The following is a 22,005-nucleotide window of genomic DNA, read 5'->3' as shown; positions in this document are numbered from 1 at the left end:
AGACATGACAATTGTTTAGTAATGATGGTTTTCACTACTGTAAACTGGTTAACTAGTTGTATTCTACTTCATAAACAACATCAGTTTATACTGGAAGGTATTGTAATAAAATATTTATGAGATGTTATATTGTATTTTTGTATTTAAGGTCAGAACGGTTGGAGTGTGACTTACACCCATCAGAGTATCTGTACCTTGAAGGGGTCAAAAGGGAACATATCCTGCATATATAACATATAACATATAACATATCCCAGTTATCATGAGATCAAATACTAAATGGTCTGGAGGCTGAAGATCTGAGCTCAGTGCCAGGGTATGAGGGTCATATAGAGAACCTTGGGGATAGTTTGGTATATCAACATTGTAGTGACAGATATTGGCTCCACATGATACATGAATGGATCATCTTCAATAAGATGATGGATCTAAAAGTCATTCTATGGAAAAGTACAATTGTGGAAAGTTTGTGTAATATTTTTACCTGATTTAATTTGTACTATTTTTAAATCCACTGTCTTTTATATCAGATGCTCCAAAGAACACCTCAGTGTCAGTCAGTCCCTCTGGTGAAATAGTGGAGGGCAGTTCAATGACTCTGACCTGCAGCAGTGATGCCAACCCACCTGTGGACAAATACACCTGGTACAAGAAGAACGTAACCTCACCAAAAGCATCAGGACAGAGTTACAGCATCACTAACATCATCTCTGAGGACAGAGGAGAATATTACTGTGAGGCTGAGAATAAATATGGACGACTCAACTCTTCTTCTGTGTCTGTGGACGTTCAGTGTAAGTTCACCTCATCTTTAATCAGAGGATGACATTTAAATTAACATTTCAATAACAAGTAAAACACTATTTAATACACTGTTGTTAAATATTGTCCACCAGATGGCCCAAAGAACCCCTCAGTGTCAGTCAGTCCCTCTGGTGAAATAGTGGAGGGCAGTTCAGTGACTCTGACCTGCAGCAGTGATGCCAACCCACCTGTGGACAAATACACCTGGTACTTTCAAAATGAGACTTTTCTAAATGGATGTGGACAGATGTACAACATCAGTAACTTCAAGTCAGTGGACAGTGGACATTACCACTGTGAGGCCTGGAATAGAAGAGGATCTAGGAACTCTACAGCTCTGATGATCATTTTACCAGGTGAAGTTCCATCTTATATATTTCAATACAAAATTACATTTCAAGCTATTATTAATAGTTATACATTGGCTTATTGTACTTTGTTTAATAATTATATATATGTTGAGATTAGATCAGTTAACAAATGTTGTATTATTGTCCTGAACTATGTTTATTTTCAGTTTATAAAATGCCAGAACTCGTATCATCCATATTTTATTATAGGGAAACAAACCTCAGTTGTGACTACAGCTGTAGGAATCATAGTGGTTGTTCTGGTTCTCATCCTCTGTCTCTCTGGACTCATGTGGTTCAGGTGAGTGATCTTTAAACATGATTTCACTCTAACAATTTTCATTAACTTAATTTGTTTCAAGAATAAATTAATTCATTTATAAAACAGGAAGAGGGCCTCCAAATCTCCCTCTGTCACAAGAGACACAGCAGACGATGGACAGGTGAGTCTGATGGAATCAGAAGGAGACTGTGATGACTGTATTCTTTGTGGAACATTTCCACTCCTCATGTTGTCTGTCCTCTCTCTCCATCAGGGAGACTCTAGTCCAGTGTATGACAACATCTCAAACATGGCCATGAACCCTACTGCAGCACAGACAGAGTCCACATACGACCAGGATGATGTTCACTACGCCAGCGTCCACTTCTCTGGCTCCAAAAACCAGGAAGTGCCTCTGTACTCCACCGTCCAGCTGCTTCAACCCCAGAAAGAGGATGAGGATGTCCAGTACGCTGCTGTGAAATTCAACCTCCCCAGTGCTGCCACCTGGTGAGCATATTCTGCATTAAGGTCATTCATATGCTGCAGTTTATTGTAGGAGATGTCATCAACCATCAAAACAGTTGACCCTTAGTGAAAACTATGAAGCCAAACTATGAACCCAACAATGGACATCTCAGGACAGTTACTATGACATGTCTATAATGAGGGAGAGATGTGATGATGGTTTGAGGAACTGTTCTTCTGTTCCAAATGGCACCCTATTCCCTATTTAGGGCACTACTTTAGACAGAGCCCTACATGGTGCCATCGTTTCGGACGCTGTCTTTGTTTCATTTTTGTTTCTCTACTTCAGACCCGCAGCAGCACAAGTAGCTGAGCAAGACTCCTGTGTTCTCTACAGTACAGTCAACAAACCCAGAACCAAGAAGACCTGACAAACCCAGAACCAAGAACTGAAAACAACAAACCCAGAACCAAGAAGACCTGACAAACCCAGAACCAAGAACTGAAAACAACAAACCCAGAACCAAGAAGACCTTGTATATCTGGACCCGTATATAATAACTAAGTGGTATAATTAAGCAATAAGGTCAGAGGGGGTGTGGTATATTGGCCTATATACTGTACCACGGCTAAGGACTGTTCTTAAGCACGACACAACGCAGAGTTCCTGGATACAGCCGTTAGCTGTGGTATATTGGCCTATATACTGTACCACGGCTAAGGACTGTTCTTAAGCACGACACAACGCAGAGTTCCTGGATACAGCCGTTAGCTGTGGTATATTGGCCTATATACTGTACCACGGCTAAGGACTGTTCTTAAGCACGACACAGAGTTCCTGGATACAGCCGTTAGCTGTGGTATATTGGCCTATATACTGTACCATGGCTAAGGACTGTTCTTAAGCACGACACAACGCAGAGTTCCTGGATACAGCCGTTAGCTGTGGATAATTGGCCTATATACTGTACCACGGCTAATGACTGTTGTTCGCACAACGCAGAGTGCCTTGATACAGCCCTTAGCAGTGGTATATTGACCATATACTACAAGCCCGAGGGCCTTATTGCTATTATAAACTGGTTACCAACATAAATAGAAAGTAAACAAATATGTTGTTGTCATACCAGTGTTCTATTGTCTGATATACTGAATGTGAAATGAAATGCTTATTCAGCCAATCAGCATCCAGGACCTAAACTACCTGGTTTATAATAGTATCTAATAATATACAGTTAATTCAGAAAGTATTCAGACCCCTTGACTTTTTCCACATTTTGTTATGTTACAGCCTTATTCTAAAATTGAATAAATAGTATTTTTCCCCTCATCAATCTACACACAATACCCCATAATGACAAAGCAAAAACAGGTATTTAGAAAGGTTTGCAAATTGATTAAAAATACAAAATGGAAGTATCACATTACGTAAGTATACAGACCCTTTACTCAGTACTTTGTTGAAGCACCATTGGCAGCGAGTCTTTCTTGGGTATCATGCTACCAGCTTAAAACATTTTGTTAGTAAATTTGGTTGTCTGTTATAAATTAAATTTGTTTCTATACACTTTATATAGAGTTTGCTAGATTTAAAAAAATATATTTGTTTAAATGTTTTTATGACAAATTTATATCACAATTTTGCCTCAAAATTCAGGAAATAAATCTGCTTTATGCAATGTTTCTCATTATTTTTAGCAAAACATTACTAATGTGTGAAATGTAAACAAATCATAAATAGGTTGCTGTAATTCAGCAGCAAAGCACCGTATAGTTCACAATCACTTTGTCCAGAGCAGCTGTTTGATGCACAAAAATGCCAGTTTATGGAAGTCACTTCACTTGATTGTCAGAGGTAACAGAGTTAACTTCTAGCTGGCTAGCTAGCTTTCGGTATCACTGAACAACGTCTGCTTCATGTAGCTAACAAGCCAACTGAGATGGCTAGTTCACTGAATTCATATGCCAGTCCAACGTCATCTCTTAATTACACAGTATCTTTACATGGTTGGTTTATTCTGTCTACATTTCTTTACATTTTTAAATGTTATTTGACATTTTATTTTGTTTATTTTCATTTGTATCTTTATTGGCTCTTTTGTTTGAATCCTCCCCTGACTCCACCCACTTCTTCCCCGAAGTAGACCTGACTCCGCCCACTTCTTCCCCGAAGTAGACCGTGTGAGCATCGCAGATCGGATTGTCTGAATTCACTAGTTGAGTGTCAATCACAGAAAAAAAAAACATTGATGAAAATACATTTTGAGAAAATGTGAATCCCTTGTCCGTTTCCCTGACCCCTGGCAAAGACATAGAATGTGTATAGGGCAAAGATTTCAGCTTCGCCTGTTCCACTGATATGGATTCAGCTAACAAATATGGAAACTCCAATGTTCACACCAGTCTCATACTTTTAAATCCATGACGGGAAGAGTGAACTTGCACACTTGGGAAAGGGTTGGGAATCGGGACCTCAGTCTCAAGCACCTTATTACCAGTTTGATATTTTGTTATTGATCCAAGTGGATGAGGACATGATTGGGACATATGAAGAGACTGGAGGCTGCAGTAATGTTGAGATGCCAGTAGGGGGAGCTCTAGTCTAGAACACTGGAACCTTCAGTCGCACTTTGATGGAGATGATGGGGAGTGATGGGTCACATCTTGTGAGGAAACACATTAAGAAACCATATAGAATAGTCAACACTTTGTTGTGGATCTGTATTTAAAGAAAAGACTATGTTGAAAATGGGCTGCATTTTTCCCCATTAAAAAATGTAGGCCCACTCCTCAAATGAAGAAATGTAAATAGCTGTGCAGTCTTTAGCAGTATATCCAGTACATCCCTTTCTGACGTGCTGTTGATGCATGTGATTGTCTTAAATGCCTGACTAGGCTACTTTCACAATGTGTCAGTCACTAAAATCACACTTCTTGTTTCTATGCACAGCTACGACAGTAAATTGACTCACTGTACAAGACCTCCCCCCTTCACTCTGTAAGTACGGTTGACGAGATCATTAGATATATATATATATGTACTGTATCATTTTACTTTTACTTACATTTTTGACACTTTGTGAATATGGAACCTGGACTGTTTTAATGTATCAGGTGAAGTTATTCACCAGCTATAGAGAGTTGTTTGCTTCTAAGACTGCAGGGTGGGAGATACAATGGCCTTGAGAACAGCAGGAAGTGTGTTGGGGGTCTTTGTCTGGTCTGTAGCAGGTATGTGGTCTGTAGCAGGTATGGTCTCATTCATAATGTTTTAGTAATGTTATTCTGTGTGTTCAGTGACATCGTGTGTTCAGGGGCTTCTTCTTTTCTGGAATAGTTGTCTTTCACACCTCACTGAGTAACACTTAGGTCCTTTATGTGGTTTCCATTCACACTCAGCAAGTAGAGTACGGCAACAAAGTGAGGAGAAATGCTCTTTGTGTGAGGAAATGGGTCTGTAATGTATAATCGCTATCATGTGTGATTGTGTTTCAGTGTTACTGGGTCAGGGTGGCTGGAGAGTGAAGTACATCACTCAGAGTATCTGTACCTTGAAAGGGTCAACAGTAGAGCTGACCTGCTCTTACACATATCCCAGTGGCTATACAATCACAACAACCTTCTGGTTCACTAGAAATGATGCTGAGGGGAATCATGTGACTCTGAGTGATGGACCAGACTACACAGGTCATGTGACGTACTGTAGCAACAAGAAGAATGGCCACACCCTGACAATCAGAGATCTGAGAGAGTGTGACTCAGCTATGTGCAAGTTCAGCTTTATAACAGATCAGACCCTAAGGAAATATAGTGGTGATCCTGGAGTAATTCTGTCTGTCACAGTTACATTCAATTAAGCTAAACTGTTGAATTCCGTTTAGTTCAGTTAAATGTCTTGGTTTGTGTTTGTCTGTATAACATAGGATTTCTTCCATCTGTGCATTAGAGTGAATACTAAGTGATAAAGGGATTTACAGTGATAGTTTTTTAGTCACTTTATTTGGATAGTCTGGATAGATGCTCTACAGATGGTCATTCTATCAACACACTACCTGTTGATAAGTTACTGCTTTTATTTTTTACTGTGTCACAATAGACTCTTTCTACTATTTTCCCTGTACCTTGACACAGCTCTCTCTCCAGAGTGTCCATCCTGACCCAAACTGTGACACACACACCACTGAAAATGAGGACCAGACACTCTGGCAGTAGGTATGTTATAACATATTCATATATGTGTTTATTTTGTATATAATATTTGTGTTTGTGCGTGTGAGTGGGTGACAGAGAGAGATGAACACAGAAAGTAGAAGTAAGAGAGAATGCTATAGAGCAGTGTGTAAAGTGCTCATACTGTGTTTCCTTTGTCGCTGTCTCTCTGAGTGTGAAAATCCCCCACAGTGACACGTTCACATCTCTTCAGAGAGACGCTCAGCACTCCGTATATCAGACCATCCAGGGAAGAGAACCACCACAGAACCTGGACTGATAGAACCACCACAGAACCTGGAGGGAAGAGAACCACCACTGAACCTGGAGGGAAGAGAACCACCACAGAACCTGGAGAGAAGAGAACCACCACAGAACCTGGACTAAAGAGAACCACCACAGAACCTGTACTAAAGAGAACCACCACAGAACCTGCACTGAAGAGAACCACCACTGAACCTGGAGGGAAGAGAACCACCACAGAACCTGCACTAAAGAGAACCACCACAGAACCTGCACTGAAGAGAACCACCACAGAACCTGTACTGAAGAGAACCACCACAGAACCTGGACTAAAGAGAACCACCACAGAACCTGCACTGAAGAGAACCATCACAGAACCTGCACTGAAGAGTACCATCACAAAAAATGGACTAAAGAGAACCACCACAGAACATGGACTAAATAGCTATGGCCCCAAACCAAAGCTAGTCCTTACACTCTATTCTCTTGCTAATATATTGTTATAATATAATGAAGGTTCACCCAAGTTACAAAATTACACATTGGTTTCCCTTCCCTTTTAGCAGTCTATGAACATGGTGACATCAGTCCCTGCTTTGGTTTAGTTTCCCCTGACACTGTTTCCACTTGCTAACGTTTTAGCATTCGTGGCACAAATCCCATTCGTCATGTGACTGTTAAGAGGCATTTCTCGCACATAATTTCAAAATCAATCAAAAGTTTAAAAAAATGCTTTGTGAAGCACAACAAAGTCACTTACAGATGATTTGAACATTATGTGAGAATGTTAATATGTGAAATCTTAATATCAGTCCCGTGACTTGAATGGGATTTTTGTAAATGTGGGTGTTCGACATTGCAGCCGAATTTATAGGCAAGTTGAGATCTACAAATCACCTTGCATGATGAATAACTACTCAATATTATTTATAGATTATTCAGTCAGTCACAATTTACCCATGATACATCAGTTTTGATGTTCTCGAACACTGTCTGAGTGACTGCTGAAGGAAGCCTTCTCTGCATAAGCTTCTTGGTCCCTGACATAGAGTTGGATAGAAGGTACATCTTGACATCTTTGTCATGATGTCTTCTGGAGCAGAATGAGCAGCACCATTGAGGGCTATTTCTGTATTAAAGTAGTTAATATCTTCAACTTCCATAAGTTTAATAACAGTCGGTATACCAACTGAAATGGTGTATTCAATGGCTTTAGTCATGCTAAAATGGGCTTTGAAGCAAGTACACCTCTACTCAACTCTATTGTCCCTGACTGCCTCAAAGTTGTCAACCACAGACTTCAAACCTCACACTCAGTGTCTATTTACATAGACTTCCAGTAAGTTAACTTGCAACACATCTCCCCTTCACTCTGTAAGTATGCTTGACGATATCTTAAAATATGTTTATTTTATCATTTGTTTGTGTCCATGAACTTCTGTATCCTGTTGTGCGCATGGCGATGCTATTGTAATGTATGTTTTGTTTTTCTGTTATTTACAGTATACTCTGTAGATGTATTTCTGCGTATTTAATCGGATACAGTATTGTACATGTGGTTACACATATAATACTTTAGCATGGTATCTTAAGGACTCTGAAAGCAATAGATTGTTGTGGAGACTTGTTTGAAAATGACCTAAAGTAAGACTGAAAGTAACAGTGATTAGGTGGATGCTTCGTAAGAGCTTTAGGAGTAATATTAACATGAGACACAGTGATGGTGGGTTGTGTTTAGGAGTAGTATTAACATGAGACACAGTGATGGTGGGTTGTGTTTAGGAGTAGTATTAACATGAGACAGTGATGGTGGGTTGTGTTTAGGAGTAGTATTAACATGAGACACAGTGATGGTGGGTTGTGTTTAGGAGTAGTATTAACATGAGACACAGTGATGGTGGGTTGTGTTTAGGAGTAGTTATTTACATTTTTACAAATTATCTTTGAAAGACAGGGTCCTGAAAAAGGGACTTTTCCTTTTTTGCTGAGTTTACATGACATATATGATATGTACTGTATATACAGTGCCTTGCGAAAGTATTCGGCCCCCTTGAACTTTGCGACCTTTTGCCACATTTCAGGCTTCAAACATAAAGATATAAAACTGTATTTTTTTGTGAAGAATCAACAACAAGTGGGACACAATCATGAAGTGGAACGACATTTGTTGGATATTTCAAACTTTTTTAACAAATCAAAAACTGAAACATTGGGCGTGCAAAATTATTCAGCCCCTTTACTTTCAGTGCAGAAAACTCTCTCCAGAAGTTCAGTGAGGACCTCTGAATGATCCAATGTTGACCTAAATGACTAATGATGGTAAATACAATCCACCTGTGTGTAATCAAGTCTCCGTATAAATGCACCTGCACTGTGATAGTCTCAGAGGTCCGTTAAAAGCGCAGAGAGCATCATGAAGAACAAGGAACACACCAGGCAGGTCCGAGATACTGTTGTGAAGAAGTTTAAAGCCGGATTTGGATACAAAAAGATTTCCCAAGCTTTAAACATCCCAAGGAGCACTGTGCAAGCGATAATATTGAAATGGAAGGAGTATCAGACCACTGCAAATCTACCAAGACCTGGCCGTCCCTCTAAACTTTCAGCTCATACAAGGAGAAGACTGATCAGAGATGCAGCCAAGAGTCCCATGATCACTCTGGATGAACTGCAGAGATCTACAGCTAAGGTGGGAGACTCTGTCCATAGGACAACAATCAGTCGTATATTGCACAAATCTGGCCTTTATGGAAGAGTGGCAAGAAGAAAGCCATTTCTTAAAGACATCCATAAAAAGTGTTGTTTAAAGTTTGCCACAAGCCACCTGGGAGACACACCAAACATGTGGAAGAAGGTGCTCTGGTCAGATGAAAACAAAATTGAACTTTTTGGCAACAATGCAAAACGTTATGTTTGCGTAAAAGCAACACAGCTCATCACCCTGAACACACCATACCCACTGTCAAACATGGTGGTAGTAGCATCATGGTTTGGGCCTGCTTTTCTTCAGCAGGGACAGGGAAGATGGTTAAAATTGATGGGAAGATGGATGGAACCAAATACAGGACCATTCTGGAAGAAAACCTGGTGGAGTCTGCAAAAGACCTGAAACTGGGACGGAGATTTGTCTTCCAACAAGACAATGATCCAAAACATAAAGCAAAATCTACAATGGAATGGTTCAAAAATAAACATATCCAGGTGTTAGAATGGCCAAGTCAAAGTCCAGACCTGAATCCAATCGAGAATCTGTGGAAAGAACTGAAAACTGCTGTTCACAAATGCTCTCCATCCAACCTCACTGAGCTCGAGCTGTTTGCAAGGAGGAATGGGAAAACATTTCAGTCTCTCGATGTGCAAAACTGATAGAAACATACCCCAAGCGACTTACAGCTGTAATCGCAGCAAAAGGTGGCGCTACAAAGTATTAACTTAAGGGGGCTGCATAATTTTGCACGCCCAATTCTTCCGTTTTTGATTTGTTAAAAAAGTTTCAAATATCCAATAAATGTCGTTCCACTTCATGATTGTGTCCCACTTGTTGTTGATTCTTCACAAAAAATTTAAGTTTTATATCTTTATGTTTGAAGCCTGAAATGTGGCAAAAGGTCGCAAAGTTCAAGGGGGCCGAATACTTTCGAAAGGGACTGTATATATTCATATATATCAAATATAATGTATATATATATTAATATTTGGTATATATTTACAACAAATATGAATAGGGAATTGGAAATGATTCAGACAATTACATTGATGGAAGCCACAATCTATCTGCAATATTGAAGCTGAGCAACCCCCTTAAAGAAGTGTGTGTGTGTGTGTCACTTGCTGTATATCCTCACAGCTTGGTGATAGCAGTTATCATTGAACCTGGTGGTCAGTCTTTAGGCTGCTGTACAGCTTGGCGATAACAGCTATCATTGAACCTGGTGGTCAGTCTTTTGTCTGCTGTACAGCTTGGTGATAGCAGTTATCATTGAACCTGGTGGTCAGTCTTTAGGCTGCTGTACAGCTTGGTGATAGCAGCTATCATTCAACCTGGTGGTCAGTCTTTAGGCTGCTGTACAGCTTGGTGATGGCAGTTATCATTGAACCTGGTGGTCAGTCTTTAGGCTGCTGTACAGCTTGGTGATAGCAGTTATCATTGAACCTGGTGGTCAGTCTTTAGGCTGCTGTACAGCTTGGTGATGGCAGTTATCATTGAACCTGGTGGTCAGTCTTTGTGCTGCTGTACAGCTTGGTGATAGCAGTTATCATTGAACCTGGTGGTCAGTCTTTAGGCTGCTGTACAGCTTGGTGATAGCAGCTATCATTCAACCTGGTGGTCAGTCTTTAGGCTGCTGTACTGCTTGGTGATAGCAGTTATCATTGATCCTGGTGGTCAGTCTTTAGGCTGCTGTACTGCTTGGTGATAGCAGCTATCATTCAACCTGGTGGTCAGTCTTTAGGCTGCTGTACAGCTTAGTGATAGCAGTTATCATTCAACCTGGTGGTCAGTCTTTAGGCTGCTGTACAGCTTGGTGATAGCAGCTATCATTCAATCTGGTGGTCAGTCTTTAGGCTGCTGTAAAGCTTGACGGACCGTAAAGGATGAAACATTTATCCTTCTTTATTTGGGTTTCTGAGAATAAAACAGCTTCTGAATAATCAATGTAGAAATATGTGTTTACAGTAATACAGATCTGTTCAATATGTGGTTGTTGTTGTTGTTGTTGATGATGACTGATTGTATCCATTAGGAAATAGATTTTGCATCATGCATCAAGTCATCTTAAATAGACAGATGTAGACGGACATGCAACACATCACACACATTACAGACAGACAGTATTCACATAGACAACCATATAGCACAATACAACACAACACAATATGAGTCTGGTTCATTTTCAGTAATGAGGCCCTGTACCCCATTTACAATTTCTGCCTCTATGCATCAGGTGGATTTATTCATCAGCTATAGAGTGAGTTGTTGTTTATGTTTCTAAGACTGCAGGGTGGGAGATGCAACAATGTCCTTGAGAACAGCAGGAAGTGTGTTGGTGGTCTTTCTCTGGTCTGTAGCAGGTATGGTCTCATTCTTATCTTTTAGTTGCTCTGTTTAACAATCTACAGACATTTCTAAAAGGATAAGAATCATAATGTTATTCTGGTGTGTTCTGTTAGGAGTCTCCACTTCACTTAAATAGTTATCTTTCACACCTCACTGAGTGATGCTTTTCTACAGTTTCCATTCACACTCAGCAACTACAGCAACAAAGTGTGAACAACCCCTACTTTCAGTGTGAGACCATTGGCCTTGGCTTAATTCTGATACCATTGTGTTGTGTGACTGTGTTTCAGTGGTACTGGGTCAGGATGGCTGGAGTGTGACTTACACCACTCAGAGTATCTGTACCTTGAAGGGGTCAACAGTGGAGCTGACCTGCTCTTACACACATCCCAGTGGTTATACAGTCACAACAACCTTCTGGTTCACTAAAAATGATGCTGTTGGGCCTGTAAGGCTGAGTGATGACCCAGACTACAAAGGACGTGTGACGTACCGTGAGAATAAAGAGAATGGTCACACCCTGACAATCACAGACCTGAGAGAGAGTGACTCAGCTACGTACAAATTCAGATTTACAGATCAGACTGGAACATGGAGATATACTGGTGATCCTGGAGTCACTCTGTCTGTCACAGGTACAGTTACATTCAATATAGTTCAACTGTTGAATTCCATTTAGTTCAGGATACATGTCTTGTTTTGTGTTTATGTCTGTATAACATAGGATTTCATCCATCTTTGTATTGGAGTGATAAGTCAGTGATAAAGGGATTTCCAGTGATATTGTTTTTTCTCCAGGTCTTCAGGTGAAGGTGACTGGTGGACATCAGGATAAGACACTGACCTGTATCACCACCTGTACTCTGACTGACAACCCCACCTACATCTGGTACAAGAACGGACACCATCTAGATGAGAGCACCTCCCCCCAGTACAAAGACTCAGTCTCCAATGACTATGATGCCAGTTATTCCTGTGCTGTAAAAGGCCATGGGGATCTCCACTCTCCTGCAGTGTGTGAGTGTGTTTTTAAAAATAAAAATCTCATACATGTTTGTTTCAGGTTGTGAGACTTATGCCAATGAATCAATTAATATGGATCACTATTCAAATGATGGTTGTCACGAATGTACACTGTTAAACTTGTTTGTTTTTCTTCTTCATAAACAACATCAGTGTATATCGGTAGATATTGTAATTAAGTTTTATTTAAGATTTAGATAAGGTGTTATATTGTCTTCTTGTATTTCAGGTCAGAAGTGTTGGAGTGTGACTTACACCCATCAGAAGATCTGTGCCTTGAAGGGGACAACAGTGGACATATCCTGCTCTTACACATATCCCAGTTATCATGAGATCAAACAAGCTTTCTGGTTTACTAAATGGTCTGGTATGGAGGCTGAAGATCTGAGCTCAGTGCCAGGGTATGAGGGTCATATAGAGTACCTTGGGGATAAGGAGAGTGACTGTACCCTGAGAATCACACACCTGAGATTGAGTGACTCTGCTGGGTTCAGGTTCAGATTCATAACATCTGGAGGAAAGTTTTCTGGCTCACCTGTCTCTCTGACTGTCACAGGTAATCTGTCACACATCTCACATCTATGACACATATCTTGATAGCTGTAATGTGAGTGTTGTTTTGTATGTATGCTAATGAGAATGTTGTGTTTTAATCTGTTTTATTGATTCTATGGAACCCAGGACTTCCTGGAAAACAGTGGAAATTATTACAGAGTTGACTGTCCTGTCTAAATATATCAAATTAATGACCGTAATTACCTTATTTAAGGGCAGTCATGCAGACACTGCAGTGTTATGTAACAGGGAAAAAAGATATAATATTTCACATAAGAGGACATATATAGGAGGAGAATAATGATGTGGTTCCTTTTACTCCAGATGTTGTGTTGGAGATGGATCCTACATCTGTGTCAGAGGGGGAGAGAGTCACACTGAGATGTAGAACCAACTGTACACTGGACCCCATCACAGCCTACAGTTGGTATAAGAATGGACAGTCTATACCAAACAGCAACACCTCCTCTCCTGTCTATATCCTGTTCTCAGTCAGCAGTGAGGATACAGGCAGATACTCCTGTTCTGTAGAAGGACATGAGGATCTCCCCTCTGCTGAAGAGACTCTCATTGTCACATGTAAGTACATTGGGGATTTTAATGTCCAGTTTGATATACTGACAACGTTGATACTTGCATTTAGAATAGAATGTTTTACACATAAATATATCTATCAATACATATTTTAGTGTGTAACATCCTGTCCCTCCCTGGCCATAGAAAGGCCTCGGTTCTCTATGGTGTTTAGGTCAGAGCGTGACTAGGGGGGAGTTCTAGTCATTTATTTTCTATGTGGCTGGTTTGTGCGGTTCCCAATTAGAGGCAGCTGGTAATTGTTGCCTCTAATTGGGGATCATATTCAGGAAGCCCTTTATCCCACCTGCTTTGTGGGATATTGTTTTTGAGTGAGTTCATGTTGCACCTCAGTACTGTCGGCGTTGTTAGTTTCTTGGTTTATTGTAAGTTTCACTAAAAATAAAGATGTAGAACTCCACTCATGCTGCGCCTTGGTCCGTCTCTCCACACGATCGTGACTCATCCATTTCCCTGAATGTGCATTACCACAATGTCATCATTATTTATTGTGATTCTGTTTCACATTTTCTTTTGCTCTGAATTAATAATTTATTATAATTTATAAATTATTTCAACTAAACACAAATGTTGCTATAAATAAATACAATGTATTTTACACTAGATGGCCCAAGGAACACCTCAGTGTCAGTCAGTCCCTCTGGTGAAATAGTGGAGGGCAGTTCAGTGACTCTGACCTGCAGCAGTGATGCCAACCCACCTGTGGACAAATACACCTGGTACAAGAAGAACGTAACCTCACCAAAAGCATCAGGACAGAGTTACAGCATCACTAACATCATCTCTGAGGACAGAGGAGAATATTACTGTGAGGCCCAGAATGGAAGAGGATCTAATAACTCTACAGCTCTGATGATCATTGTAGCAGGTAAAGTTACATCTTCAATACAAAATGATGTTCAATAAGAAATTATGTTTCAAGGTGATCTTCTTCTAGTTTGCCTTATTACACTTTGGTTTTTAACTATACATGGGCTTCTATATACAAGTATTACATTAATGTCCTGTTTTGCTGTATGTTCGTTTTCACTTCATAATAACCTGTACTCATATCATCTATATTATCTTTTAGGGAAACAGACCTCAGTTCTAACTGCAGCTGTAGGAATCATAGTGATTGTTCTGGGTGTCATACTGGCTTCATGTCTCTCTGGACTCATGTGGTTCAGGTGAGTGAAAGTGCATATTTTAAAGATTATTTCACTTTATTATCTTCATTACTTCATTAATATATTCATTCACTCATTCATTTACAAAACAGGAAGAAGGTCTCCAAAACCACCTCTGACACAAGACACACAGCAGGCAATGGACAGGTCTGTTGAAACAGATGTAGGATTGTCTTTATTGCTTTGTGGGACATTTCCACTCTTTATGCTGTCTGTCCCCAGGTCTATTTATGTTGTCTGTTCTCTCTCTCCATCAGGGAGACTCTAGTCCAGTGTATGACAACATCTCAGGCATGGCCTTCACCCCTACTGCAGCACAGACAGCGGCCACCGTCGACCAAGATGACATTCACTTCGCCAGCGTCCACGTCTCTCACTCCAAAAACCAGGAAGTGCCTCTGTACTCCACCATCCAGCTGCTTCAACCCCAGAAAGAGGATGAGGATGTCCAGTACGCTGCTGTGAATTTCAACCTCCCCAGTGCTGCCACCTGGTGAGCATATTCTGCCGTTACAACAATATAGAGTCTATACTATGTAGAACATGTGACCACACAGACAGCGTCAAGGCCATTCATATGCTGCTGCTTATTGGAGGAGAGGACAAGTATGTCATTAAAATAAGGACAGCAGTTGACCCCTAGTGACCCCTCATTGCTCCCTGATAACTCCCTCCATCACTATCTGAGGGTTGAAGGAGAAATCTTCATGTCAAGTGACATTTCATTGAACTCTATGGTGAACTCTAGGGGCATACTATGGTGTGACAGTGAACATTTTGAAAAGTTGCAGTTTTAATGTCTAAAAGGTTCCAGGGCCATTCTTCAGGCCAAATGGCATTTCCTGAAACTACAAACTCAACAATTTACATCTCAAGACAGTTACTATGATATGTCTATAATGAAGGAGGGATGTGATGTGATGATGGTTTTGAGTAACTGCTCTGCTTGCATTCCAAATGGCACCCTATTCCCTATTTAGTTCACTACTGGTCTAAAGGAGTGCAGGCAAAAATGGAGTAGGGTGCCATTTGGGACTCACATTCAGTTTAATGTTTCTTTCTTCAGGTCCACGGTGGTACAAGCAGCTGAGGAGGATCCCTCTGTTCTCTACAGTACAGTCAACAAACCCAGAACCAAGAAGTCCTTAACACAATAAACCCAGAACCAAGAAGACCTGAAAATAACAAACCCAGAACCAAGAACTGAAAACAACAAACCCAGAACCAAGAAGAACTGAAAACAACAAACCCAGAACCAAGAACTGAAAACAACAAACCCAGAACCAAGAAGAACTGAAAACAACAAAAACAACAAACCCAGAACCAAGAACTGAAAACAACAAAAGAACCAAGAACTGAAAACAACAAACCAAGAAGAACTGAAAATAACACACCCAGAACCAAGAAGACCTGACAAACCCAGAACCAAGAACTGAAAACAACAAACCCAGAACCAAGAAGACCTCACAAATCCAGAACCAAGAACTGAAAACAATAAAACCAGAACCAAGAACTGAAAACAACAAACCCAGAACCAAGAAGACCTGACAAACCCAGAACCAAGAACTGAAAACAACAAACCCAGAACCAAGAACTGAAAACAACAAACCCAGAACCAAGAAGACCTTGTATATCTGGACCCGTATATAATAACTAAGTGGTATAATTAAGCAATAAGGTCAGAGGGGGTGTGGTATATTGGCCTATATACTGTACCACGGCTAAGAACTGTTCTTAAGTACGACACAACGCAGAGTTCCTGGATACAGCCGTTAGCTCTGGCATATTGGCCTATATACTGTACCACGGCTAATGACTGTTCTTTTGTACGACACAACGCAGAGTTCCTGGATACAGCCCTTAGCTGTGGTATATTGGCCTATATACTGTACCACGGCTAAGGACTGTTCTTAAGCACGACACAACGCAGAGTTCCTGGATACAGCCGTTAGCTGTGGTATATTGGCCTATATACTGTACCACGGCTAAGGACTGTTCTTAAGCACGACACAACGCAGAGTTTCTGGATACAGCCGTTAGCTGTGGTTATATTGGCCTATATACTGTACCACGGCTAAGGACTGTTCTTAAGCACGACACAACGCAGAGTTCCTGGATACAGCCCTTAGCTGTGGTATATTGACCTATATACTGTACCACGGCTAAGGACTGTTCTTAAGCACGACACAACGCAGAGTTTCTGGATACAGCCGTTAGCTTTGGTATATTGGCCTATATACTGTACCACGGCTAATCACTGTTGTTCTGCACAATGCAGAGTGCCTTGATACAGCCCTTAGCCGTGGTATATTGACCATATACTACAAGCACGAGGGCCTTATTGCTATTATAAACTGGTTACCAACATAAATAGAAAGTAAACAAATTTGTTGGTGTCATACCAGTGTTCTATTTTCTGAAATACTGTATGTGAAATGAAATGCTTATTCAGCCAATCAGCATCCAGGACCTAAACTACCTGGTTTATAATAGTATCTAGTAATATACAGTGCATTCAGAAAGTATTCAGACCCCTTGACTTTTTCCACATTTTGTTATGTTACAGCCTTATTCTAAAATTGAATAGAGTTTTTTTCCCCTCATCAATCTACACACAATACCCCATAATGACAAAGCAAAAACAGGTATTTAGAAAGGTTTGCAAATTGATTAAAAATGTTCTTTACATTGTTGGTTTGTTCTGTATCAATTTTTTACATTTTCAAATGTTATTCAACCCCGAAGTAGACCTGACTCCACCCACTTCTTCCCCGAAGTAGACCTGACTCTGCCCACTTCTTCACCGAAGTAGACCTGACTCCGCCCACTTATCCCCCGAAGTAGACCTGACTCCGCCCACTTATTCCCCGAAGTAGACCTGACTCCGCCCACTTCTCCCCCGAAGTAGACCTGACTCTGCCCACTTCTTCACCGAAGTAGAACTGACTCCGCCCACTTCTCCCCCGAAGTAGACCTGACTCCGCCCACTTCTTCACCGAAGTAGAACTGACTCCGCCCACTTCTCCCCCGAAGTAGACCTGACTCTGCCCACTTCTTCACCGAAGTAGAACTGACTCCGCCCACTTCCCCCCCGAAGTAGACCTGACTCCGCCCTACTTCATCCCAGAAGTAGACCTTGTGAGCATCGTAGATTTGCATGTTTCGCTCTCTGATCGGAATGTCTGAATTCACTAGTTGAGTGTCAATCACAGAAAAAAACAACATTGATGAAAATACATTTTGAGAAAATGTGAATCCCTCGTCCGATTCCTTGACCCCTGGCAAAGACATAGAATGTATATAGGGCAAAGATTTCAGTTTCGCCTGTTCCACTGATATGGATTCAGCTAACAAATATGAAAACTCCAATGTTCACACCAGTCTCATACTTTTAAATCCATGACGGGAAGAGTGAACTTGCACACTTGGTAAAGGGTTGGGAATCGGGACCTCAGTCTCAGGCACCTTATTACCAGTTTGATATTTTGTTTTTGATCCAAGTGGATGAGGACATGATTGGGACATATGAAGAGAGACTGGAGGCTACAGTAATGTTGAGATGCCAGTAGGGGGAGCTCTAGTCTAGAACACTGGAACCTTCAGCAGCACTTTGATGGAGATGATGAGGAGGGATGGGTCACATCTTGTGAGGAAACACATTAAGAAACCATATAGAACAGTCAACACTTTGTTGTGGATCTGTATTTAAAGAAAATACCATTTTCCTTTCACTTACATTTTTGACACTGTCACACCCTGACCTTAGTATTCTTTGTTTACTTGATTGTTTTGGTTAGGTTAGTGTGTGACTTGGGTGATGTATGTGTTTTTGTACTGTCTAGGGGTTTTGTAGGTTTATGGGGTTGTTTACTATCAAGGTGTTTATGTATGTCTATGGTTGCCTAGATTGGTTCTCAATTAGAGGCAGCTGTTTATCGTTGTCTCTGATTGGGAACCATATTTATGCAGCCATCTTCTTTGGGTATTTTGTGGGTTATCATCTATGTGATGTGCATGTTAGCACTCAGTTTCTTTAGCGGTCGTCTTGTTTAGTTTGTTTAGTTTGTTTAGTTTGTTTAGTTTGTTTAGTTTGTTTAGTGTACTATGTGTTTTTTTTCGTCCGTTCATTAAAATCATTCACACCACGCTGCGCTTTGGTCTCCTCAATACCACGACCGTGACAGACACTTTATGAATATGGACCCTGGACTGTTTTTAATGTATCAGGTGGAGTTATTCACCAGCTATAGAGAGTTGTTGTTTATGTTTCTAAGACTGCAGGGTGGGAGATGCAACAATGTCCTTGAGAACAGCAGGAAGTGTGTTGGGGGTCTTTCTCTGGTCTGTAGCAGGTATGTGGTCTGTAGCAGGTATGGTCTCATTCATAATATTTTAGTAATGTTATTCTGTGTGTTCAGTGACATCGTCTGTTAGGGGCTTCTTCTCTTCTGGAATAGTTGTCTTTCACACCTCACTGAGTAACACTTAGGTCCTTTCTGTGGTTTCCATTCACACTCAGCAAGTAAAGTACGGCAACAAAGTGTGGACAAACACTGTTAGTGTGAGGATATGGGTCTGTAATGTATAATCACTATCATGTGTGATTGTGTTTCAGTGTTCAGTGTTGTGTTACTGGATCAGGATGGAGGAAGTGTGACGTACATCACTCAGAGTATCTGTACCTTGAAGGGGTCAACAGTAACAGCAGCGCCTCTTCAACCTCAGGAGGCTGAAGAAATTCGGCTTGTCACCAAAAGCACTCACAAACTTCTACAGATGCACAATCGAGAGCATCCTGGCGGGCTGTATCACCGCCTGGTACGGCAACTGCTCCACCCACAGCCGTAAGGCTCTCCAGAGGGTAGTGAGTTCTGCACAACGCATCACCGGGGGCAAACTACCTGCCCTCTAGGACACCTACACCACCCGACGTTACAGGAAGGCCATAAAGATCATCAAGGACAACAACCACCCGAGCCACTGCCTGTCATCCAGAAGGCGAGGTCAGTACAGGTGCATCAAAGCTGGGACCGAGAGACTGAAAAACAGCTTCTATCTCAAGGCCATCAGACTGTTAAACAGCCACCACTAATCATTGAGTGGCTGCTGCCAACACACTGACTCAACTCCAGCCACTTTAATAATGGGAATTGATATATATATATATCCCATTTAGCAGACGCTTTTGTCCAAAGCGACTTACAAGTCGGCTGGGGCCACTACTTTTACATATGGGTGGTCCCAGCGGGAATCGAACCCACGACGCTTGGCGTTGCAAGCGCCATGCTCTACCGACTGAGCCACACAGGACCCTGATGGGAAATTATGTAAAATATATCACTAGCCACTTTAAACAATGCTACCTAATATAATGTTTACATACCCTACATTATTCATCTCATATGTATACGTATATACTGTACTCTATATCATCTACTGCATCTTTATGTAATACATGTATCACTAGCCACTAAACTATGCCACTTTGTTTACATACTCATCTCATATGTATATAGTGTACTCGATACCATCTACTGTATCTTGCCTATGCCGCTCTGTACCATCACTCATTCATATATCTTTATGTACATATTCTTTATCCCCTTACACTTGTGTGGATAAGACAGTAGTTTTGGAATTGTTAGTTAGATTACTTGTTGGTTATTACTGCATTGTCGGAACATGAAGCACAAGCATTTCGCTACACTGGCATTAACATCTGCTAACCATGTGTATGTGACAAATAAAATTTGATTTGAGTAGCGCTGTCCTGCTCTTACACATATCCCAGTGGCTATACAATCACAACAACCTTCTGGTTCACTAAAAATGAGGGGAATCATGTGACTCTGAGTGATGAACAAGACTACACAGGTCATGTGACGTACTGTAGCAACAAGAAGAATGGCCACACCCTGACAATCAGAGATCTGAGAGAGTGTGACTCAGCTATGTGCAAGTTCAGCTTTATAACAGATCAGACCCTAAGGAAATATAGTGGTGATCCTGGAGTAATTCTGTCTGTCACAGTTACATTCAATTAAGCTAAACTGTTGAATTCCGTTTAGTTCAGTTAAATGTCTTGGTTTGTGTTTGTCTGTATAACATAGGATTTCTTCCATCTGTGCATTATAGTGAATACTAAGTGATAAAGGGATTTACAGTGATAGTTTTTCAGTCACTTTATTAGGATAGTCTGGATAGATGCTCTACAGATGGTCATTCTATCAACACACGTCCTGTTGATAAGTTACTGCTTTTATTTTTTACTGTGTCACAATAGTCTCTTTCTACTATTTCCCCTGTACCTTGACACAGCTCTCTCTCTCCAGAGTGTCCATCCTGACCCTAACTAGGACACACACACCACTGAAAATGAGGACCAGACACTCTGGCAGTAGGTATGTTATAACATATTCATATATGTGTTTATTTTGTATATAATATTTGTGTTTGTGTGTGTGAGTGGGTGACACAGAGAGATGAACACAGAAAGTAGAAGTAAGAGAGAATGCTATAGAGCAGTGTGTAAAGTGCTCATACTGTGTTTCCTGTGTCACTGTCTCTCTGAGTGTGAAAATCCCCCACAGTGACACGTTCACATCTCTTCAGAGAGACGCTCAGCACTCCGTATATCAGACCATCCAGGGGAGAGAACCACCACAGAACCTGGACTGATAGAACCACCACAGAACCTGGAGGGAAGAGAACCACCACTGAATCTGGAGGGAAGAGAACCACCACTGAATCTGGAGGGAAGAGAACCACCACAGAACCTGGAGGGAAGAGAACCACCACAGAACCTGGAGGGAAGAATGGCCACACCCTGACAATCAGAGATCTGAGAGTGTGACTCAGCTATGTGCAAGTACAGTGATATTTTTTTTTAGTCACACTTTATTTGGATAGTCTGGATAGATGCTCTACAGATGGTCATTCTATCAACACACTACCTGTTGATAAGTTACTGCTTTTATTTTTTACTGTGTCAGTCTCTTTCTACTATTTTCACTGTACCTTGACACAGCTCTCTCTCCAGAGTGTCCATCCTGACCCAAACTAGGACACACACACCACTGAAAATGAGGACCAGACACTCTGGCAGTAGGTATGTTATAACATATTCATATATGTGTTTATTTTGTATATAATATTTGTGTTTGTTTGTGTGTGGGTGAGAGTGAGACGGAGAGAGATGAACACAGAAAGTAGAAGTGTGTCACGCCCTGGTTGAAATATATTATATTTATCTTCATTTATTTGGTCAGACCA

The 22,005-nt window shown here is 40.9% G+C and overlaps 2 protein-coding genes and 2 long non-coding RNA genes across 7 annotated transcripts in view; all 4 read left to right on the top strand.

Moving 5' to 3' along the window:
* Positions 1–1,930, top strand: part of LOC135531062 (sialoadhesin-like) — a 52,039-nt gene extending 50,109 nt beyond the window's left edge. Inside the window, exons 10-12 of the mRNA XM_064959195.1 lie at positions 1,365–1,455; positions 1,543–1,597; positions 1,691–1,930. Coding sequence (XP_064815267.1) covers positions 1,365–1,455; positions 1,543–1,597; positions 1,691–1,930 — 386 coding nt within the window. The remainder of the gene's footprint in view (positions 1–1,364; positions 1,456–1,542; positions 1,598–1,690) is intronic.
* A 2,896-nt stretch (positions 1,931–4,826) lies between these two features.
* LOC135531059 (uncharacterized) lies at positions 4,827–7,755 on the top strand. Of its 4 annotated transcripts, XR_010453950.1 has the most exons (4): positions 4,828–4,882; positions 5,041–5,115; positions 6,016–6,096; positions 6,268–7,755. It is a non-coding gene; the product is annotated as an uncharacterized LOC135531059 (long non-coding RNA). The 4 variants fall into 4 exon arrangements; XR_010453951.1 differs by lacking the exon at positions 5,041–5,115 and having other exon boundaries at positions 4,827–4,882; XR_010453949.1 differs by lacking the exon at positions 4,828–4,882 and having other exon boundaries at positions 4,904–5,115; positions 6,028–6,096.
* A 2,194-nt stretch (positions 7,756–9,949) lies between these two features.
* On the top strand, positions 9,950–16,032 carry LOC135531058 (sialoadhesin-like). The gene is made up of 10 exons (XM_064959191.1): positions 9,950–11,406; positions 11,683–12,027; positions 12,191–12,409; positions 12,645–12,971; positions 13,295–13,549; positions 14,169–14,432; positions 14,637–14,733; positions 14,826–14,880; positions 14,991–15,226; positions 15,800–16,032. Exons 1-10 carry the CDS (start codon positions 11,352–11,354, stop codon positions 15,888–15,890), a joined length of 1,944 nt encoding a protein of 647 aa, XP_064815263.1. The 5' UTR covers positions 9,950–11,351; the 3' UTR covers positions 15,891–16,032.
* Positions 16,033–16,110: 78 nt separating this feature from the next.
* On the top strand, positions 16,111–17,424 carry LOC135531056 (uncharacterized). The gene is made up of 2 exons (XR_010453947.1): positions 16,111–16,421; positions 17,034–17,424. It is a non-coding gene; the product is annotated as an uncharacterized LOC135531056 (long non-coding RNA).
* Positions 17,425–22,005: the final 4,581 nt, after the last annotated feature.

This window comes from Oncorhynchus masou, unplaced genomic scaffold (genome assembly GCF_036934945.1).
Source record: "Oncorhynchus masou masou isolate Uvic2021 unplaced genomic scaffold, UVic_Omas_1.1 unplaced_scaffold_1505, whole genome shotgun sequence".
NCBI classification, from domain to species: Eukaryota; Metazoa; Chordata; class Actinopteri; order Salmoniformes; family Salmonidae; genus Oncorhynchus; species Oncorhynchus masou.
This window is presented reverse-complemented; position numbering and strand designations above follow the sequence as displayed.

Coding starts and splice junctions, on each gene's coding strand:
- LOC135531058 (XM_064959191.1), top strand. CDS start 11,352: ATGTCCTTGAGAACAGCAGGAAGTGTGTTGGTGGTCTTTCTCTGGTCT. Junction 14,734..14,825: donor TCTGGACTCATGTGGTTCAG/GTGAGTGAAAGT, acceptor TTTACAAAACAG/GAAGAAGGTCTCCAAAACCA. Junction 14,881..14,990: donor ACACAGCAGGCAATGGACAG/GTCTGTTGAAAC, acceptor TCTCTCCATCAG/GGAGACTCTAGTCCAGTGTA.